Here is a 23,396-nt window from a genome sequence, read left to right on the forward strand (position 1 = left end):
CCACTGAACAAATTCCATACCGCAAGTAATGTTTGGAGCTCCTGTTGCTTCCTTAGAGTTCAGTTATGAGAGGCTGAAGACATGTGAATGCACACGGGGTAAATGCAGACCTACTGTAACAAAAACCCACCAATGCTCCTCACTGTCTAATCGTGGGCAGGTGCCATAACCTCTCTAAGATTCACTGTCTTCATCTGTAAAATGAAAAAAAGAAAATATATACCCAGGTTTGTGGAATCGATTAGAAAAAAGTCTCATGTCAAACACAGTTCTTGACAGGTAGTAAGCTCCTAAAAATGATACTTGCTGCTGGAAATAATGCTCTTGTGACCAAGCCGACACCATTAAACAAATTCCAAACTACTCAGCAATTTGGAAATTGCTCTACCAAAGGGAATGCCATTTGTCTGTCAGCACCTGCAAATTCTTATCCATCCTTGAAGAACATTTGTTCAGGGGTAACAGCTACTCATGGGTTCTGTCACAAACATTTATTGAGCATCTACTACATGCATGGATCAGCAAGGTGAAATGGCTATTTTCTTTCCTTCATTCCCATCCTTTCCCCTCCTTTTTTTTCTCCACCCTTTCTTTCTCTTCTTTTCTGTTTCTGATTTTAAGGACAATGGAATGCCGGTGGAAGAGCAAATCATTCATTTAGAATTGGCAAGTGTCTCAGACTGTTAGGCCAGGAGCCTCGTTTGGAATTGATATCACTGAGGTAACAACATAGGCCTCTGGATCGATGGTGGGTCTGAATCTTGCCTTGAACTTCCTTTATGAGAAGCAGCTGAGCATTTCTTGAGCTTTCTCTAAGGAGAAATGTCTTGCAGAGTGAGATGATGCAGCAGAGTCAATAACGCCCTCCAGAAAGGATAGGTGGAGGTATGTTTCAAATAACGTTCTTCTTCATAAGAAAATTGGATAAGAATAAATTTTTCTCTGAATAGAGTGAATGCAAAATCCTAGGAACTCAGATGCAATGTACTATCTGCTGAGTGAATAAACTGACCGATAAAGAAAAAGAGGAAAGGTTTGTGAACATAAAAGATGGAGAATTAAGAAGCAAAGATTACTTGAAGTTCCTAAATACCCTGTAGCTGCTTACCTTTTCCCCCTTGAATTACAGTTTCTAGCTTTCCTCCCAATACAGCTTTCCTGCACTGCACCTGCTCCATCAGAATTACACACACACACACACACACACACACACACTCCAGCTCCTATTCCTCAATGCCTGGAAGCCCCACCACTGAACCTTGAACCAGGACTCAGTAGACCTGAATCCCTGTACAGATGACTGGTGCCAGCTCTCCAACTTAGGGACCCAGCAATCAACCACCGAATTCCAACAGAGCCTGACTATCTAGCTGCCAAGGTGGTTCTTTTCGTGCTCTGGATGATCCTGTTCCACTGGATTTACATGTAGGTCGAGGCCTTGTGGCAAAATCTAGGAGGCTCACCTTTTTAATTACCACCCATTTCCCGGAGACCCTCTGTCCATTGCTGTTTCATGAACTTGGTCTACTGAAGGTAAGTAGGAGCTACAGGTATGGAATGTCTCAAAGGAATAGGCTTCCAAATTGGGGTGAGCCAGGGTAGAGCTAGGTATAAGCTAAGGTGAGGGGTGTCAAAAATGGTAAAACCAAGCACCAGACCTCGTAGAGCTAGATGGGATATTGAAGCTGATGGTCAAAGAGAGCTTGAAAAAAAAAAAAAAAAAAAAAAAGGAAGGGATTGGGATCAAGCCCAGACAATATCAAACTTGAGCAAAAAGCCTTAAAGGCAGAAAAAAACACAAATTCTTGTCTTAGTTTATTCATTTATTTGTTTTAAAGTCTATGAGTCTATGAGCTAAAGCAGAATTTACCTCAGTCTGAAGGCATTTTTTTTTCCTGTAGCTGGAATCTTTGATTGGTCACCGTAGGTGTGGTTAGTCTAGGCCCTGGGTATTTGGATGGTGGGACAGGATAGCCTAGCAGGCAAAGGGCAGTTTGGGCATCACTCAAACCTCGATTTGAGTTCTAATTCAGCCATTTGCTGCCATGTGCTTCGGCAAGTTACTTACCCTGCTCCAGATCTCAGTATCTTTATTTTAAAGGTGGGTATTCAGACAATGGTTGTGAGGCTCAAATGGGATGAGATATGTGACACATCTGAAACATGTGATGTTGCTTATGGGTATTGTTGAAATCTATGGCATCTCACAGACCTCAGCAGAGACCTCCCCATGAATTGCTTCTCCTGCCTTTGGAAGGGAGTCTAGGAGAGGGTGAGCAACCTTGAGTTCACATTCGCTCCTCTGACCCAAGGGCATTTCATGGAGCTGGAAACTAGACTATCTGCCATGGTTTTGTAGGAGTAGCAGGCGGCCCTGCTTCCTACAGCTATGCCTCATTAACAACAGGAGCAGCAAAGTGAGCTGCATCAAGGCTCCCACCTTGTGGAGAGCTGTAGCCCCATTTTGGTCTGACTTCTTGCTTTTTTTTTTTTTTTTTTTCAGTTTAGACACACAGACTGTCTGCTGAGGGTTTGAGAAGCAACAATGTAATCTGTAATGATGAAATCTTATATCCAGGCATTTCTCTCTGCCCACAGTGGAAATCTTAGTCTCAAGTCCAACACTCTGAAATGGCAGTGAGCCCATTTCCTTTTTATATTAGATAACCTCCTGGTTCATTATTGTCTATCTACTGAATGAAATGAAAGGAAAAACTCTTAAATTGTGTCTTGGGGATCGTCTTATAGAATGGAATTCTTTTAGACCCGTAGAACCAAATAAACAAGCCACGACTACCAAAAACACGCAAAAAAGAAAGTAAGGACTTTAGACTCATTAGCAGGCCATCGTCAGATCTGTAGCAGGCTGGACAAAACGGAAAGAAATGAACGCAGAATATAATTGGCATAGTCTGACCTTCCTTTGTGATTGGTGATGGGCCCTTAAGAGCTTATGAGACCCCACTCAGTGCTGGGGTATAAGGGGCGGTGAGCCAGGGGCTGGTTTCCTATTCCAAACAGGCAGCATTAACCACTAGACCTCAGACATCAGGGAGGTGCATCCACTTAGTCTCCTGTGTCCTTGATGCCAGTAGTTTGCTGGTCTGTTAAGGAGCACTTTCTGTGACTATTAGTTGTCCTTCTAGTCCAACCTTCTGATCCTGCTCCAACCTTCATGGACTGGCCTAGCTCAGTACAAGAAGGACCCGAGTTGACATTCTGGCTCTGCCATTTCATGATCTGTGATCATGTGCAAGTTATTTAACCTTTTAAGAGTTTTCTCATCTATAAAGCAATACACATTTCAAAGAGTTTTGCTGAACATCTAGATGACGTAACATGAAGGAAGTGTGTACAACACCCAAGCAAGTAGACGCTCAGCAACTGTTAGTATTTTCCTAACCTCTTCCACAGGAAATCAGCTGAAATGGCCTTGAGCCTCATCTATAAACTGATAATACCTGGATGGTTTATTCTAAGCTGCCCGTTCACATTTTAACAATCTTATAATTGGTAGCATCTATGATTATGATCACAATCTTATAATTGGTAGCATCTATGTCACACCAGAGGGCAGGTGTGACATAGCTATTATTACTCTGGTGCCAACTGTGTCCACAGGCTGGACACAGAAACTTTGAGGAGTTTCTCAAATGTAGGTATCATATGACACTAGGCCATACTGCTAGGAACAGAGCGAGAGCCGGTGCTCAGCTCTACAGACATGTTCTATGAGTGGTGACTGACTCTCTAGAAGGTTCCTTGACTTGAGACGCTTGAGAACATGCAGACTCAGCCAACAGTAAATGGAGAGGAAGCCAGGGAAGCCACAGAAAGAGACAGCAGAGGCCACCAGACTGTAGAAGCCAAGAGCAAAGAAGCAGAGACCCAGAAACAAAGTAGCAAAGGAATGAGAAAAGTAGGAAGAGAAAGAAGCAAGGATGGAGACCATCTGAAATAGTCCAATTTCCTCCCATCTAACCTACAGCTGCGAGTCGGTGTCATGCATTCCTCAATTTTGCATCACTTATGAGATTTTTACAAGAAAGATACTTTTCAGCTAGTTCTTTATAACTTTCTTTTCTTGTCAACGGAGTCAGTGGTCTTCTTCTGGTGAAGAAGGGATTGGGCTGTAGCCAATTATAATGCCTGGAGCAATTAAATAAAATAATCAAAACATTCTCATATCTGCAATTCACAAAAGCCACAAAGACACTGTACAAACTACATTTAATGCTCAGCAAATTGTGTTAGGCAACAATTCTCTTGCTTATGAATTTTGGGAAACTGTTATTTCCCTTAATGTATTGCATATTTACTATACTTAAAAGCAGATACATTTTGTTCTCAGTTTAAGTTTCCAAAAGCACAATCTGTATTATGTTGATGCCACATTTAACGTTTGCAACACATTTATAATTAAACCTATGTATACTTTGTATATTTAACTCTACATTTTTAATATAATTATACATGTGTGTATATATATATCTATATATATGATGCATATGCATGTGAATGCGAGAGGGAGGGGAGAAACCCACTGAATAATACCATGTGCCAGGCGTTGAGCTAGGTTTTTTATATTTCTTTTAATAGTCACAAAAATTGCAAGAGATAGATTTACCTTTTACAGCAACTTTGGTTGTTTTCTTTATTTCTGGAAAATTGTTTTCCAGGTCTTTTTAAAAGTCATTTCTAAGGCACAAAAAGTGGCTGTCAGATTCTTTTTTTTTTTTCTTTGTGTTTAATACAGCAAATAAAACAAATCTGAGTCTAAAAGAGTTCAGGAGAATTAATGAGGAAGTTCACATTTCAGATCAGCCACGTTCTTGGAGAACCACATGCTGAGTTATTTTATAAATTAACCCTCCTAAGAAGACCTCCATTCCAAAGGGCAACCAGCTCTTCCTCCCTGAGGGTCCCTGGGTGATCACAGCTGGTAGGTATCGAGGTTGAGAAACACATATTAATATTTCTGCCACATTAAAAATGTGGCAGAAACAATTTTTCTATCATTAGCACAGCCGTTTCATGACAGAGCCTGGAGAAGGGAGCACTGCCTTCCAGTCTCTGGGGAAGGGGCTCCGGTGAGGACATCACTGTGGCTCCTGGGGACCCTTGGCCTGATGGTCGGTGCCCTCACCCGAATAGGGACCCGTCCCCACCCCAGACAGACGCAGCCTCTGTCCCCTCATTTGCAGGTGCCGCCTTCTCGGGGAGCAGGAAGGGGCTCCCAGTTGAAAGGGAGAGAGGCCGAGGCCTGATGCACCAGCCTTCAGACCCCGCTAAAGACCCCCCACCAGGAAATATGGGAAGGAGTCGGCTTTGGAGACCATCAGTGCACCTGCTCCCCTCTAGAGACAAGCCCCTCGCAGCACCCAAGTGTGAGCAGAACACAGACTCCAGGACACGGCCTAGCAAGGGCATAGGTGCCACTGCGCAGGACCTTTCTGGTTGTCAGGTTCTTTTTTTTTTTTTTTTAAGATTTATTTATTTATTTATGAGAGACAGAGAGAGAGAGAGAGAGAGAGAAGCAGACAGACACAGACACAGGCAGAGGGAGAAGCAGGCTCCATGCAGGGAGCCCGATGCAGGACTCGACCCCGGGACCCCAGGATCACGCCCTGAGCCGAAGGCAGGCGCCAAACTGCTGAGCCACCCGGGGATCCCCTGGTTGTCCAATTCTTAAAGTTGGTACCATCCTTTGCAGTGGCCCAGGCCAGTGGAGATGTGTCTGAGTCATTGTGATGATTTGCTTAATTCTAAACAGGACTAAATTGGAACCAATTACCTGGAAAAGGAAGGTACAATATATCATTATCGACTCCTGGCATCATTCAATTGCTTAGTTCCTTTATAATTAGATACTTTCAATGTGTGTTTTTTGAGACTTGAAGTAGGTCTGCTTTTTCTAATTGATTTAGGTGTTCTTTACACGTAATAATAAAAGACGTGCTAAGTTTTGTCAGGATGGGAGGTGGTGAGGCATACCTAGGAGCATGATCCATATTTCCTGCCTTCAGGAAACTTCAGTCAGGCTGGGAATATATGACCACAGAGGGAAACGGCTATTAATTTAAGGCAGCCTTTGATATGGTCTATGAAGGCTTAAAGCAATAAAGAAGTCCTGTAAGTAGACAGAGGAACGAAGAGGTATCAATCAGGGGCCTGGTAGGAAGCCAATGTCAAGTTCAAATTGGGAATTAGAGGAGACTTTAATTTCTTTAAAGATTATTTACAAAGGTAAGTGTTGGGTGGGAGAAAACCACAGAGAGAGGTCAGTACTTACAGACTAGGGAGCCCATCCGTGGCGCTGGCTTCCTGGGGCTCAGCGCAGGGTGAGGGGGGCAGAAAGTGGACCTGGAGGGGCAAACAGAAGCCATGAAAGTCGCCGAGTGCTGGAATGATTTGGGAGAGGCTGGAAGGGGGTGCAAAGGGACTTCAGCCTTGAAAGGATAGACATAGAACATATAGGTGTTAGAGGAGGGGACAGGACACAAAAGTTCAAGTCTGGGAATTTGCACACTCTGGGGGTGAGGAGGGGCAGGAGGTAGAGCATTAGCTTTCAAGATAGTTTGGAACCTGGGATCCCTGGGTGGCTCAGCAGGGGGATCCCTGGGTGGCTCAGCGGTTTAGCACCTGCCTTCGGCCCAGGGCGTGATCCTGGGTTCCCAGGACCGAGTCCCACATCAGGCTCCCTGCATAGCCTGTTTCTCCCTCTGCCTGTGTCTCTGCCTCTCTCTCTCTCTCTGTGTCTCTCATGAATAAATAAATAAAATCTTTAAAAAAAATAGTTTGGAACCAAATTATAAGTGCCTTGAGTGTCAGGCCAAGGAGTTTGCACATGATCCCTGCACAACATCCTGAATGTTTTTAAATCAGTAATGAAGCCAGCATCTTAGGCAAATTAATCCACATCAGTCAGAAAACTGGTTTGGACGAAACAGGCACAGCAGCAGAATGTTCAGCTGAGATACGTAACAGCCCGGTGCGAGGCCACGGCAGGCAGTGGGAATGAGAAGGCGAAGACACGGATACGAGACATGATGAAGACACAACCTTCTTTAAATCAAGGCTGAAAACCTGCCTCCGGGACTTTCTTTCCTCCCAAGTGGTAATGCTGATGGAAAAGTACCTCCAGGGGACGCCTGGGTGGCTCAGGGGCTGGGCGGCTGCCTTGGGCCCAGGGCATGGTGCTCGAGTCCCAGGATCGAGTTCCAGGATCAAGTCCCATGTCGGGCTCCTGCAGGGGGCCTGCTTCTCCCTCTGCCTGTGTCTCTGCCTCCCTCTGTGTCTCTCATGAATAAATAAATAAAATCTAGAAAGAAAGAAAGAAAGAAAGAAAAAGAAAGAAAGAAAGGAAGGAAGGAAGGAAGGAAGGAAGGAAGGAAGGAAGGAAGGAAGGAAGGAAGGAAGGAAGGAAGGAAAGGAGAAAAGTACCTCCAGGAAGCCGGGGCAATGCCCTGTGCAAGCTGACAAGATGCCCAGCAACCCAGACCCACAAGTGCGGGCTGGTTGGGGTTTGGCAAAGGCTTGCCTGGGCCCCAGGGGCTGTGGCTTGGCTCACTCGGCACTGCCCTGCATGCGTTCAATGTCCTTGAGCAGGTCACTGGGCCCCTCGAAGCCTCCAGTCCTCCAGTCACATCTTCTAAGGGAGACTCACACCTGCCATGTTAGGGGGGTGGTGAGGACTTGGTCAGTGAGATTCGAGGGTTGCCCACAACCACATCAGGGGAGGACTACTTGGGGTTGGGGTGGGGGTTACAGTTCCTCCTGCACCCCACCCCCCAGTGCAATGTCTCTGGACCGGACAAGTGAAGAGGAAGCAGGCTCTTGCCAAAACACTCAAACTCCCCATCTCTCCCCTGCCAAAGCTGCTGTGTGATCGCACCATCGATTTGATCGATCACTGTAAGCCTCAGCCTCCCAATTATCCCTCCACCGCTGGGTAAAGCTGTACGTTTTATCTGACAAGGTGTGTGTTTTGGTTTTGCATTGTTTTGAATCTTGGTTTATTTTCAGTCTCTCTGCCTATGGCCCTAAAAGGTGTTTTCTGTTGTCTCCCTGAGCTTGTCACTAATGCTAGTTTGGGCTGAAGAGAATTTCCCCCAATGCTTGGTACTTTTTGGCCCGAGTATGTAGCAATATGTTGAAACACAGATTAATGCAGTGAGTCCATTTAAATAAAATGCATGTGAAAATTGGTTGTTTTTCTAGTTTTGAGGTTTGCACGCAGGCATCTCTGTGGATCCCCCCAATGAAATTGCATTTTTGACCGGCGCAGGCCTCCAGCAATTTGAACAGTTTAACTGCAAACATGGATATCAGACCAAATCATACAATTTACATTAACAATATGAATGACAAAATTAAAAAAGAAGAATTGAAGAGATCCCTATACGCCCTGTTTTCTCAGTTTGGCCATGTGGTAGATATTGTAGCTTTAAAGACCATGAAGATGAGGGGGCAAGCCTTTGTTATTTTTAAGGAACTGGGCTCATCCACAAATGCCTTGAGACAGTTACAAGGATTTCCATTTTATGGCAAACCAATGCGAATCCAGTATGCAAAAACAGATTCGGATATAATATCTAAAATGCGTGGCACTTTTGCTGACAAAGAAAAGAAGAAGGAAAAGAAAAAAGCAAAAACTGTGGAACAGACTGCAACCACTGCAAGCAAAAAGCCTGGTCAGGGAACACCAAATGCAGCAAATACCCAAGGAAATTCAACACCAAATCCTCAGGTCCCTGATTACCCTCCAAACTATATTTTATTCCTCAACAATTTACCAGAAGAGACTAATGAGATGATGTTGTCTATGCTGTTTAATCAGTTTCCGGGCTTCAAAGAAGTACGTTTGGTACCCGGAAGGCATGACATTGCTTTTGTTGAATTTGAAAATGATGGACAGGCTGGAGCTGCCAGGGATGCTTTACAGGGATTTAAAATCACACCGTCCCATGCCATGAAGATCACATATGCCAAAAAATAACATATGGCATAGTTGTCTTTAAAGGACTTGGTATTATTTAAAGTGTTTGTTTTGATAACATTTGGTCAGGCCATTTTAATAGTTGGGATGTGGGTGAGTGAAAGAAATTCTTGTGAATTTTAAAAAATAACTTAGTTCTTGTTTAGCCTTATTGAGCTATGAAATATGAAGGCCTCAATTTTGTACAATAAACTTTTATTTGTATTCTAAAAAAAAAAAGAAATTGCATTTTTAGGCCATTTTTATAAGTAATTCATTTTCTTCCCTTCATAGTGTATAAAATCTGGTAATAGCTATAAAATAACGTGGCCACACTAAGAGGTGAACGTTAAGTAGCAGGTTAGTCTCACTCACCAGCTAAGGTTCAAAAGCATTAAGTCCAAATTCATGCTTTCACAAATTATAAATGACCTCCTGCCATGGAATTCTATGCTTAGCTTTGAATAATTGACGCCATTACTTTAATCCCCTTAAGGCAAGGGCTCTCCTTTGGTTGATCCCAATGGATTGGAAATAATTCTGGGGGGAAACTCAGAAAGTGGTAGTTTATAGCAGAAAATCTGAGTCTCACTGGCCCTTTTTTGTATTTCTCAATGGTTGAACTTTTCGTTCAACACTTAACTCATAAACTTTAGCAAAGCCCCTGCTAAACTCATAGACTGTGCTAGTTGCTTGAGAAGAAAGGCTAAGACGTACAAGACAGGGCTCCTCTCCTGTGAGTGCTTACTGGGGACGTAAGACCCAGGTAGTAGTGATGAATGGTTGATCTCTGCCTCACCTCAGTCCATCGTCATACCCTAGACCTGGCTATTTCATGCATCCCACTCTCTGACTACTGATCCTGTCTTTCTAGGACACTTCCTCCTATAGTCCAACTCTGACAATTATTCAAACTCACCAGGATCTATGATCTATCCCTTTCCCTGTCCCTCACCCCCCTAAGGACTTTACTTACCTCCCACTCAGCTTACGTTTCATGGCCCAACATTAACAATCTCTCACTTGTACTCACTGTCTTTATTCACATTCCCTTTAGTTGCCCTTCCTTCGGTTCCTTCCCTGAGGATGCCAGGTAAGACCCTTCTTAGATCCAACCTCCATCCTCCTCCATTCACCAGCACCCCAACAGCTGACCATAGCTGGAGGGAATGTTTACCTCCACACTGACAAGTCTCATATTCGAGTCATGACTGCCAGCCTCAGTGGGCCCTCCGAACTGCTGGCCACCCTTCTGCTTTGTAAAGATCCATTCAGCTCTCTGCTTAGGTAACCATTTGCCACGTTCTCTTCTCTCTTCGAGCCTCTAGTGGCTCCTCCCTCCCTGTACTTCCCCTTCTGGAGGGAAATTTTTTTTACTGGAGGGAAATTTACTGGAGGGAAAACCAGAAACTGTCAGACAAGGACCTCCCTAATTCTCCCAACTCTCATGTCCCCCAACTACCGGTATCAAATGTCCTGTTTCCTCTTACGTTGCTCTGGATGCTCTGGTTGGACTCCCATCTAAAGCCAAACCCTCCCACCGTGGACTTGATTCCATCCCTTCTTGTCTAGCTATAAACGTATCCCCAGCAATTACCTCTTCTCTTTCTGGGTTGACAATATTTCTTTTCCTGTGGAGTCATTCCCAACAGCATGCAAACAAGAGGAATTACCATCCGTCCTGCACAAGTAAAACAAACTCTCCCTTGACCCCTCTTTGCCCTGTAGCTACTGCTCTCCTTCACAGCAAATCTCATATTTCCATTTCTCCTTTCTCCACTCTTTCATAAATACACCCCAGTCAGGCTTTCATTTTCAAAATTGCTCACCCAAAAATGGTTTTATCAAGATTTTCATGGCCTCCACATTACCAAATCCAAGAGCCAATTTGTAATCTTCTCCTTATTCGATTTAATGGCAGCATTTTATATATTGTTTGTATTGCCTCCTCGCTGCCAGGTGCTTTGAGGCAAACACTGAACCCCTCTTGAGTGGGTCGTTCTGGAACCGAGAATAGAACTCCAAGGAACAGGAAATGGATTCCTGGTGCAGTCGACAAACAACATTCTGCTCTGCAAGGACCTACCATATTCGGGGAGACCCAAGCAAACAGACCCAACACCTTCATCTTTCTCTTCTGTTACCCAAGTTTTCCTGCTGCTTCCATCAGCACGTCCCCAACCACCCAGGGTGAAGACCAGAGCTTTCAAAATCTTATGTCCTGGCCAACAAGCACATGAGAAAATGCTCTGCATCACTTGCCATCAGGGAAATACAAATCAAAACCACACTGAGATACCACCTCACACCAGTGAGAATGGGGAAAATTAACAAGGCAGGAAACAACAAATGTTGGAGAGGATGTGGAGAAAGGGGAACCCTCCTGCACTGTCGGTGGGAATGTGAACTGGTGCAGCCACTCTGGAAAACTGTGTGGAGGTTCCTCAAAGAGTTAAAAATAGATCTGCCCTACGACCCAGCAATTGCATTGCTGAGGATTTACCCCAAAGATACAGATGCAGTGAAATGGCAGGACACCTGCACCCCGATATTATAGCAGCAATGTCCACAATAGCCCAACTGTGGAAGGAGCCTCGGTGTCCATCGACAGATGAATGGATAAAGAAGCTGTGGTCTATGTATACAATGGAATATTCCTCAGCCATTAGAAACGACAAATACCCACCATTTGCTTCAACGTGGATGGAACTGGAGGGTATGATGCTGAGTGAAATAAGTCAATTGGAGAAGGACAAACATTATATGGTCTCATTCATTTGGGGAATATAAAAAATAGTGAATGGGAATAAAGGGGAAAGGAGAAAAAATGAGGGGGAATATCAGAAAGGGAGACAGAACATGAGAGACTCCTAACTCTGGAAAACGAACTAGGGGGGGTGGAAGAGGAGGTGGGCGGGGGGTGGGGGTGACTGGGGGGGGGCACTTGATGGGATGAGCACTGGGTGTTATTCTATATGTTGGCAAATTGAACACCAATAAAAAATAAATTTATATATTAAAAAATAAAGATAAGTTTTAAAAAGAAAAAAAATCTTATGTCCTATTTGCTGCTCACTTTTGAGTAGATTGCTTCCCCCTTCTCCAAATACTTTCTTCACCTGGCTTCCGGGACATCACTCTCAGTTCCCTACACTGGCTATTGCTTCTCAGTCTCCTTTCCCTGCTCCTTCTCATCTTCCCAAGCCCTGAAATCTCTTTCAGTGACCTCTAATCTCGCAGCTTCTACATTTTATTTATATGCTTTTGTCTCCCAAATTCACATTTCAAGACTAGGTTTCTCCTTTTAACTTCAGATTCACATACTCAACTGCCAACTGGCTCTCCACTTGTCATCTAATAGATATCTTAGACTCAACCGATGCCAAAATGAACAGTATTATCCCTCTACTCAAAATTACTGTTCCCAGTTGTCCCCATCCTCCCAGCTGTTCAGATCAAGGAACATGGAGTTCTCCTTAACTCATTTCTCTCTCTCATATCACATTCTCAGTCTATCAGAAATTCTTTTTGTTCCTTCTTCAAAGTATACCCAGACTCTGGCCACTTTTCACCACCTCCATTACTACCATCTTGTCTCTCACCTCTTATTGCAAAAGTCCCTTAACTTCATCTCTCCTTCTGTCCTTGTTCCTTTGAAATCTATTTTCAACATAGCATATGGAGCCTTTAAAAAATGTAAGTAAAATATTGTAACTTCTCTGCTCAAAAACCTCCCATGGATTCCCAACTCACCCAGACTAAAAATCAAAGGTGATAACACCTTCCAAATGCTATCATTCTGACTTAATCTTCTATCATTCTCTCCCTGACTCATTCTGCTCAGCCACACTAGTGTCCTTTCTAGAACATGCCAGGCTTTCTCTGGCCTCAGGGACTTTGCACTGCCTAGAAGCTTTACTCTGAAATTTCATCCCACATGTTCTTCATGGCTCTCTGCCTCTACTCTTCATTTCAGTGAGGCTTTTCTTGATCATCTGATATAAAATAGTATCCCTCCCACTCTGGCACTCCCTTTTCTACTTGCCCTATTTTTTTTTCATAGCACTTATTATTTGACTTGGTACATATTTGTTGGTTGATTAATTATGTCTCTCCTCCTGCTATAATGTAAGCCCAGTGAGAGTACAGACTTTGTTCACGGCTATATTTCCAATATTTATAACAGTGCCTTCTACAAAATAGGTAGGTCCAGAAATATTTGTTGAAAAAAAAAGAATGAGTGAGTCAATGCATTTGAAAAAAAAAAAATCTATGGCCTTAGCTGCTATTTCAGAAAAGATAGAAAATCACGGACTTAAGTCAGGAAAGGTCTTCGTGAAATGATAAATCCAGACACTCTGGGGTGGGTAGAATTTTGATAGGGTTAAAAAAAAAAAAAAAAAAAAAAAACCTCCAGCAACACTCTCCACCTGTTATGCTCCTTCCCACACTACATGATGAATGATAACCCTTATTGGTGCACAATTAAGTGATACATAAGAAAGGGAGGCGCTGGGGTGCATGAGTGGTCCAGTGGGTAGAGTATCTGTCTCTTGATCTCAGCTCAGGTCATGATCTCAGGGCCATGAGTTCGGGCCCTGCATTGGGCTCCACACTTGGCATGGAACATACTAAAAAACAAGAAAAGGGAAAGAAAGAAAGAAAGAAGAAAGAAAGAAAGAAAGAAAGAAAGAAAGAAAGAAAGAAAGAAAGAAGAAAGAAAAAGAAAGAAAGAAAGATAGAAAGAAAGAAAGAAAGAAAGAAAGAAAGAAAGAAAGAAAGAGAAAGAGAAAGAAAGAAAGAAAGAAAGAAAGAAGAAAGAAAGAAAGAAAGAAAGAAAGAAAGAAAGAAAGAAAGAAAGAAAGAAAGAAAAAGAAAATAGAGGTGCTAACAAATGCATTCTCAGATTCTTCTCATTAAGCTAACAAAAACTAATCCCCTCTGAGCTTACTTACATTGGAGGCACCACAAACTTCCAGCACTGTGCAGGCCATTTCCCTGGTGGTCATCCCAGCATAAAGTGTCTGTCTGTTTATTTCTTTGCAGAGCCTAAATGGAATATTCCATCACTGGAAAATAAAACTTCAAGTTTAAATTTGAAATCTTTATTCCTATCTGGCAAGTTGGTGATATCCTTAACAATTTGGAAGGAAAATGGTATTTCTGCTGCCATCAGCTACAAAGTGTTGGAAGCCCACAATGCTCTTTATCAGATTTACATGGATTCCAGGTGAATCTGATCCAGTGGCTACAAGGAGTGAGGATTAAACTAATTGTTATTCTATCCCTCCAGAATGTCTCTGATATGGAAAAAGCAACTGAATCTGAATACAGTCAGAAATTAAAATAAGATTTTGTTCACTATTGAAATTCATAAAACTGCCAGGGAAGAGAGAAAGGAAACTTTTTTCTTGTCTTTTATAAAATCCATTGCCTTCAGAATAAAGTAAAAAGCGAAAAACAAAACAAAAAAACACTGACTAGTTTTGCTATGGCAACAAACAACCCCAACATTTTAGTTACTTACAATAACAAAGGTTTATTTCTTACTCATGTTATATGTTAGTTATGGGTCATTGTGGGGTCAACAGTGGGTTTGCTGCATGGGTCATGTGCATTCCAGAATTTAGCTGAAGAAGTAGTTTAGCATTTTGGTGGCAGAGGGAAAAAAGCAAGAGAGCTATTAGAAACAAAGAATGGCTCTTTAGGCTACTACTCAAACATGGCATATGTGGCCCACGTGTCATGGCTGCAACAAGTCACATGACCAAACCCAGTGTCCTTGGGGCAGAAGTGTATACTCTTCTGAAAGAGGCTCTGAAAAATCCCATGACAATAACTAGAGATGTGTCCGTCTCTTGCAGGAATGAAGAATGGAGAGCTGGAAGGCTTCATAAAATCTTCCACATGCTCATTATCCTAATATTCAAAACTTAGAGTAGAGCCAGCCTCAGCTCCTCTTGTAGCCCTTACTTGTCTGTGTGCTGGACACATTCGCTGGCCTCCTTTCCTCTAAATACCACGTGCTTTCACACTTCCATGTGTATTTCTCAGCTAGAAATGCATTTCCCTCAATTTTTTGCCAGCTGAAATAACCCTCAGCCTGCAAGGTCCAGCTCACATTTCATCTACTCTATGACGCTTTTCTCAATCCCCCAGTTAAAATTCAATACTGCTACCTTGGAGTTCATAGGGCAGACTGGTTGTATGTCTATCCAGCTCTAAGTTTAATCTTTCTTGGAAAGTCTGGATAAAAAGCTCCTGGAAGGCAGAACTCAGGAATTCTGTTGTGGTAGAAATCTTCTCTAGCTTCTTTGGGGTCAGAATCTTGACCGTACCAGATGGTTACTAAGTTCTATTAAAATCTACATATTCATCATCAAGCTTACCCATAATGTGAAGTTATAAGCCTTTTTTTATAGGAGGTGTATGTGAGCAAACCCATAGAGTAATCTCTGGGAATTTTCTTGGGTCAGAAGAGCTATGAAGATTATCCTTTTGGTTCCACAATTTGGACTCTACGAGTCATGTGTGTATGTGGGAGTGGTGTTTGTGTATTCCCTACCTTCCCACCAATAAAATATTGTGGGCACTATGTTTTCCCAGCAACATTGTTTCCCTTGCCAATGATTGGTTCATTGAGAATTGGAGTTTCTTTTCCTTCTTTTTCATCATCTTCTCGTATTTGGCATCCCGTATGAAGCAGCTGACCATGGGAGCTCAATAGGAGTGGTGGTAGAGAAAGGGCTTACTGTGAAGCAATGGAAAAAGAAGGAGCGAGCTTACAGCCAGAAAATCTGAGTTAGAGCCCTGCCTTGGCCCCTTACTAGCTTTGCAGCTTTAGGTAGGTCACTTGATTCTACTATCTGTTCAGTTTCCTTATTTGTTTAAAAATTAAAAATGAAAAGAAAATGAGACAAAAAGAAAGATAAGAAAGGTTGCTGTATTAGCATAAATTAGCATATGTGAGTATATTGTATAACCATGAATGCATGAATAGAGGGGGCCTAACATATTGTGGGAGCTCAATATCATCACGGTATGTTTCATGCTTAAATAACAATGCTGTAGGACTCCCCATTTCATAATAAATCATTGGCACCCTTGGTGTAATTACCCGAATTGTCCTAACGTACCACCTGTATGAAATGGGCCATTGGTTTCCGACTAGCTTAGTTTCCTTGGCCTCATCCCATGTGTTTACTCTCGGGAGTTAATAAATCCATGAGTCATATGTGTGTGTGGACATGGCAGAGAAAACCCAAAAGTAATAACCCTACTTTCTAATTCCTGGGGAGAAAGCCAGACTGTACTGGGCAGTTAGGAAGAGACTTACAAGCTCTTGACCCTCCAGGTCAGTTATGTGACAGCCTCCCACTCCACTATATGATCAAAATATGAAACATCCATGATCACAGAAGCAAAATCTCACTTTCAAACATGTTCTTGTCTTCCTACTATTCAACAAATATGTGCTGGATTTTATGAAAGAAGTCTGGACGGTCCTTTGAATAGGTTGACATTGTATGCAAAACTTTGTTCTTCTGTCCTGGATATGGGCAGGAGATCAAAGGTTTTATCATATTTCAGAGAAGATCCCATATTACATGTACATATGTATCTACCTATAATATATATGATATGCATACACTCATGGCCTGTTGGTACTCTTATATACATGTTATGATATGTAGAGATAAGGACAGATAGATGTAGAAGGAGAGAGGGGGAGAGAGAAAGAGAGGGAGAGAGCTATTTTAAGGAATTGGCTTTCACAATTGGGGATCCGTAGTGAGTCCAAAATCCAATGGGATAGGCCGGCAGCTTGGAGACTCAGGGAAGAGTTGCAGTTCAAGCCCAAAGGCAGTCTAGTCTGTTGGCAGAAGTCTCCTTGCTTGGGGAGGTCAGTCTTTGCTTTACTAAAGTCTTCAACTGAGCAGGCCTTGAGCGGACCAGTTAAGGCGCACCTACATTATGGAGAGCAATCTGCTTTATCAAAGTCTACCAATTTTTTTTTAAGATTTTATTTATTTAGTCACGAGAGACACAGAGTGAGAGGCAGAGACATAGGCAGGGGGATAAACAGGCTTCCAATGTGGGACTCGACTTGGGGACTCCAGGATCACGCCCTGAGCCAAAGGTAGACGCTCAACCCCTGAGCCACTCAGGTGTCCCAAAGTCTACCAATGTAAATGTTAATCTCACGTAAAACATCTTCATAGAAACATTCAAAATAATATTTGACCAATCATCTGGGCACCATGGCCTCACCAGTTCAACATATCAAATTAACCTTCACAGTAATATAAAACAGAAAATGGCCCACTGACATGAAAAGTAGGAAAACAGAGTGAAAGGAAACCTTTGAGAACATCAAGTCTGCCCTTTCCCGTCTTGCAGGTAAGAAAACCAAGGCTCAGAGATTACACATCTCTTTAGCCAGAAAGCTGGAGCTAGATCACGGGTCTCTGACTCTTTCTGTGACTGCCTAATTCAGTATTGGTTGTTTAATTCAACATGAAATACAATGTAATGCCCTTCTATGAAAGTCAGATAGGGTCGCGTTTAGATTTGGATTATTTGCATGGCAGTTGCAAAGAAAATTGCAATTAGACCCACATTTCCTTCTTAACACAATGTAAGAAAATATAAATTTGTGACAATCACAACACAAGAGGGATGGAGCTCATTTGGAAAAGAGTTTCTTGGATACTACTGATGCTAAATCAAGATTAATTCAGCCCAGATTGTTATGAATTTAAGATGTTAATTGTAACCTGCTTTTTCTGAGATTGCCCCAGCCATCCATTTGGTCTAAGTATACAAGAAAAAATTTATATTTCAATGGGAAATGATGCCTTGTCTAAAGCACAGCCTCCTGGGTTGTCTGATTCTGATTCTGTAGGAGCTATTTTACTCTGAAAATTGTAGATAACTGATAGCAATGCGAAGTAAGTCTCGTCTATAAAGATGCAAATGAATTTCATCCAGGAGAAAGATTATACTTCCTCCCACTCCAAGAAAAGGGCAGTTTTGCCTCCATTTGCACATTAATTTCAACATTCCTTTACTCTCTATAAATTTGGAGCATAAATTTATGCTCCTTTGACTTCTTTAATCCAGTTATAACATCTGCTTGGTTCTCTCACTTAATTAATGAATCAAATAAAATCTTTAACACATGTTCATTTTATAACTCTACGAGAGACATAATTTTGCCCTTTTTTGGGAAAATTATCCTTTAATGAATGTCATGTCTTTTCCAGCACATAAAAAAAGACGCTTTCTGGAGTAAAATCGACCCTCTGCACAGCATCCATTCAGCTCCACTCTGCTCTAAATTCTCACATTACAGAAAAAAAAAAAAAAAAGTTCAATTAGGGCTTCACAGAGTTTGCTGCATTAAGATGTGGAAAAAATAGAAGTGGAAATAGAGACTCTGGCAGCAAAAGAAAAAAGACTGGGGAAGAGATGGAAGAGCACATGGATTTCTTAGCCACTTAGTAAAGGATCTGGGAAATTAGGCTGGCCTGGAAGAAGATGGGTAGAGGAAAATAGGATAAATAGTGGCTCAAAGCAATTGCCTCTGAGACCCGCCCAAATCATCAGTTATCCCTCTGTTGAGCTGTTTTACTCCACCCCCACTCTCCACATAAACTCCTAAAATGGGTTATTAGCAAATGTTTGGGGCTCCATTCATCTTGCAACATTTTAGTTGGCACAGAAGCCCAGGCTCCACCTCTTCTAGAAAACAGCTGGGGAGGATCTGGGTGAAAGGTGCTCAAGAAGATGACAGAAAAAGTGGAAAAGGAAAGGATTCAGGCAAATCTCAGTCCTGAGGTCAGTTCAGAGGTCTTTTCAGCCTCCTCTGTTCCCTCTGTGGCCTGGGTCCCCCAAAGCCTTATATGCATGTTGGGCCAAGGGGAGTGAGGCAAGTGCCAGTGCAGGACACGCTCCCCGAGCTAAGCCCGGGGCCCCCACCTCCCTCTTGCCCACAGGGTCTGAGCTGCTTTCATGCCCGTCCCCCCTACTAAAGTTCTCCTGTTGTGTTTGTCCCCACCAGGTCACCCTGAGCTCCCAGCTTCTCGGTGGTTTGGCCGATGTCTGTTGCCATGGCTACTACTTTTTCTAACAATGCCTCCACCATCACCCCTGTTATCTGTTTGGCTACTTATTTGTGGGTCGAGCTGCTCACTCTTTCCAGACAGTCGAGCTTTTGTTTGACTCCAAAGGATGCATCACTCCTTAACTCATCACCCTCTGTAGTGAGGAATGTGGGAAAAGCTCCTGGGGACTGAGCCTCAGTTTACCTTTATTACCCCATCCCCTGTGGCCACATCTTGAATCCAGATCCCCCACCATATGACTTCTGGGGCCTGCAATAATCTGCTCAGTGAATTGCATTAGCTTGTGGAAATCAACGGATCCCCAAGTTTTAAAGGTTTAGCTCAATAAAAAAATGTATTACTTCTTTCAAGATTGATGGGGCAGTTTTCTCTGACACAATATTTCAGAGACTCCGAGTGATGAAGACATGCCTGTGGCTTCCAGGGGCTCTATGGGCGTGAAGACTCCAGTGAACAGAAAAGGGGAACAAGAATGGAAAAACATGCCCGGGGTCCTTTCTGGGTCAGGCCTGGGGAAGGCACACCTCCCGTCTGCCCTCATTCCCTCCGAATAGTCATGGGGCCACACTAAGTTCGAGGGGGTCAGAGAAATGAAGACCAAGTGCGTGCCCAGAGAAGGAGAGAATGGCTTGGTGGCAAGGGGGGCCGCAGTGGTCTCCACCAAAGAGTTTCCCGCCTCCAGTCCTTCATACTGGGCCCTTTCTGAGAGGCTGGACCTGCAGAGTCCCACAACTCCTGAGTAGTAAAGCCAGGCCCGAGCCCGGGTTTGTTGGACTCGGAATCCCCGTGCCTCTGCTACACCTCTCAGCCTCCCGTGGGAGCTTTCCTTCCTGTCTTCACCTCTCCCTTGCTCTCTCCTCTTTAAATGTCACCACATTCTCCAGAGTGGAGAGGGTTTCTGATAAGGGGTGTTCTTATCCATTCTTCTTTCTTCACTCAACAGAAGGCTAGGAGTTGGTGTGAGAATCTTTTTTCTTTCCCGGGGCTTCTCAACTGTCTCCTTCTCAGGCCTCTTCCCACTATTTCACTGCTGTGTTCGCAGCTTTGCAAACCCCCACACTGCTACCGACCATGTGAGGTGCAGTTTAGCTCTGCCCCGGGTCACTGATGGAAACCCATCACCCGCAGAGCTCATCACCCGCAGAGCCCATCACCCGCAGAGCCTCGCCCTCCTCTGTTCCTGCTTATCTCTGCTATTCCCCAGCCTCTGGTCTGTTGGTCAAAGCCAGTCCCAAAGCCAGTTCCGAGTTCATGTGTCCATGTAGGAGTCGAAGTAGACTCCACCACTTGATGGAAGCAGTGACAAAGGATCCACAGCCACCTTTAATCAGCCTCATATGCAATAAAAAAATGAATGAAAAGAAACATTTTCATAGTGCTTTGGAGTTACAGTATTTTTACAAACATTGTCTAATTTAAGAAAGATGGTCTTTATTTCTTTCCCCTATTTTTCCAATGGGAAAAAGCCATGACATAGTGGAGTTGAGTGTCTCGCCCAATGTATTAGGTCTTATAGTATTAGGTCTTCTGGATGTTTATCTTGTGCTTTCCCCCTTGCATCTCACGGCCTAGTTCTAGCCCTAAGAACATGGAAGGAATTCCTTTTAATTTCCCATTTGCATTTATTGTGGCAACCCCAAATAAAAATGCTAGACGGCTAGTGGGAGAGATTGAAAAGCTCTGAAAAATAGACTAAGCAAACAGATGGGCTGAAACACATATTTATGTCCCTAAATCGTGACTTCCAGGCTTCACCGAAACAACGTTGAACATGGTGAGCAAGAGGCAAAGCCCCAAGAAAGCTATCAAGCCACACTATGTGGTATGGATTTATCAAGGTTTACATTTATCAAAGAAATGATTGCAGATATTTTAATGGTGGAATCTTGCAAGAGAGGAAGCATGTATCTGGGCAAGGGTTCCCTTGAGCTGCTGACCCCTAAAATCACCTACAGGCATGTAAGTCTCAGTTTTATTTTGAAATAACATCTTAGTGCCAGTGTGGGACCGTGCCAACCGCTTTAGCTGACAGTGAGAAAAGAAAGGAGAAATAGTGAGGAGGGATGGGAGGGAAGCAGGAGGAGATGGTGCGGCAGCTTAGAGAAGCCCAGGCCTCGCCCAGCCAGCCCCGTGTGCTGCCATTCTCTCAGCCGCAGTGAGGATATAAACGGCTGCCCTGGGCAGTTGGGCAGGTCGTTCAGCAGAAGGGCCCCCAGCAGAGGGACAAGCGGGAGCTGAAGTCCAGCCTGCATGCCACTTGCCATCCATGCAATGTGGGCAGACAAAGCCCACTCACGGTGGGAAGGGAGTGTTCCCTGATTAACTCACAGGCAGATCTTCCCAGCGTCATGGACTTGGAGGGGGTACATTTTTCTAATTTGCCCCACAGATGCTTTCTGTGCTACCAGAAGCCTTGCCCCGGCAGCAGAGGAGCTGCTCACTGCAGTATGGGCTTCGATTTCATAAATTTTTTAAAAGATTTTATTTATTTATTTATTTATTTATTTATTTATTTATTTATTTATTTATGAGGGAGTGGGGGGAAAGGCAGAGACACAGGCAGAGGGAGAAGTAGGCTCCCTGGGGGGAACCCCATGTGGGACTCCATCCCAGGACTTTGGGATCACGGCCTGAGAGGAAGGCAGGTGCTCAATCACTAAGCCACCCGGGCGTCCCGATTTTATAAATTAAAAGGCCATGCTCAAGTGATGCTCTTTCCGAAGCCCATCATCCTTGACCTCGACTCTCATGAGGATCACACAGTAATCTCACTGCATGAAAACCACCCAGGCTGCATGGACCTGTTTCTTTGGCTCTTCCATGGGCCAATGGACAGGTCACGTAGCTTTTCTGTGGCTCCCCTTCCTGGCTCTGAAATGAAGAGCCTGAATCAAGCGACACTGGTGTCCCTTCCTGGTTATAACATACCATGGCTCGTAATTCTGTCAATGGCGATAAGTCCGGGACTGGGCCAGACTTGAAAGTCCAATCTGGATCCCCCCACCCCCCAACCCCTCACATTACTTTACTTATCTTCTTCTGTCCTGCCCTTTTCTTAGTCTTGATAAACACTGTGCTCACAGGACAACAGGCATCCGGAGAAAAAAGATCTCAGCTTGAGATAAAGACTATTAAGTACAAGCAAGCAGTAGGTCTCTTCCTCTCGCTCAGTTCTCCTGCTTGACCCAACGCACGCATATACACGTATGGACACACATGTGCATGCGTGCACACACACAAGCATGTGCATACACACATGCTGCGCTGGCACGGGCTTCCCTCACTTCAAAGCATAAACACTAAGCTATGTGTTTAGTGTCCCACGTGTAAGCACTTAGTGCACTCTCGTCTGTTCCTCTAAAGCCCAGAAGCAACTGAAGTGCAGAGAATACATGCCCAGGGTGCTCTATTCACATATTTCCGTGTGCGATTTTCCAAGGAAGCAGTTCCTATTGATAAAGGAGTTGGTTTGCCTCCGTGGCCTTCTCCTCACAGTAAGTACAGCAAGCACCTCGTAAATCATCCCCCACCTCCCAGGCTCGTCTTGGTAACACAAAGGGAGCCCTGCACCACTCCGGAGCCTTCTCTTTATCTCGCATACGCTCTATGCATTTCCATTAGTTATATTTCTCCAAAAAGCAATGATCCCCCAGCTACCCCAGGCAGACAGGTAGACGCTTTATCCCTCGTGTTGGGAGAGAGCAGAGAGGTGGAGAAGCAGGCACAGGATGCCAGACTTACTGGATTCCCAAATGCATGCAAATGAGGGAGAGGGCAATTGGGGGGGCAGGGAGGATAAAGGGATTCCCATTAATTCTGATTAACCGCTTATCCACTACTGTGGGCGCCCCTGCCTGCTAGGATGCCCGCCCGGGTGTGTCATGGGCCTCTGATCATCACGAAGTTCCAAATTGGGCTTGCTCCCCACTGCTGCCCAGACGTGCCCTCCCTGCTCCCCCAGTGTGGACGGCACCACCGTCCATCCAGGAATTTTCACACATCATCTCATTCAATCCTCCTATCCTTCCATGAGCCAGAAATGATCACTCCTAGTTAACAGATGAGGACACCGAGGTTCAAAGAGGAAAAGTGAGAGGCTGCGAGTGCTGCCGTAACAAAATACCACAGACTGGGTGGATTAAAGGACAGAAACTATTCCCTCACAGTTCTGGAGGCTGGGAAGTCCAAAGTCAAGGTGCCAGGAGGGTTGGTTTCTCCTGAGCTCTCTCTCCTTGGTCTGCGCACGGCCTTTTCTCTGTGCACCTGATGTCTCCTCTTCGTAAGGGGACACC

At 43.9% G+C, this 23,396-nt stretch overlaps 1 protein-coding gene across 1 annotated transcript; it reads left to right on the forward strand.

The window, feature by feature from the left end:
- The first annotated feature begins 8,258 nt into the window (after positions 1-8,258).
- Positions 8,259-9,221, forward strand: LOC140622301 (U2 small nuclear ribonucleoprotein B''). Its single transcript, XM_072808050.1, has one exon. It carries the CDS (start codon positions 8,321-8,323, stop codon positions 8,996-8,998), a length of 678 nt encoding a protein of 225 aa, XP_072664151.1. The 5' UTR covers positions 8,259-8,320; the 3' UTR covers positions 8,999-9,221.
- Positions 9,222-23,396: the final 14,175 nt, after the last annotated feature.

The sequence above is a fragment of the Canis lupus genome, chromosome 31 (genome assembly GCF_048164855.1).
Source record: "Canis lupus baileyi chromosome 31, mCanLup2.hap1, whole genome shotgun sequence".
In the NCBI taxonomy this organism is placed as follows: Eukaryota; Metazoa; Chordata; class Mammalia; order Carnivora; family Canidae; genus Canis; species Canis lupus.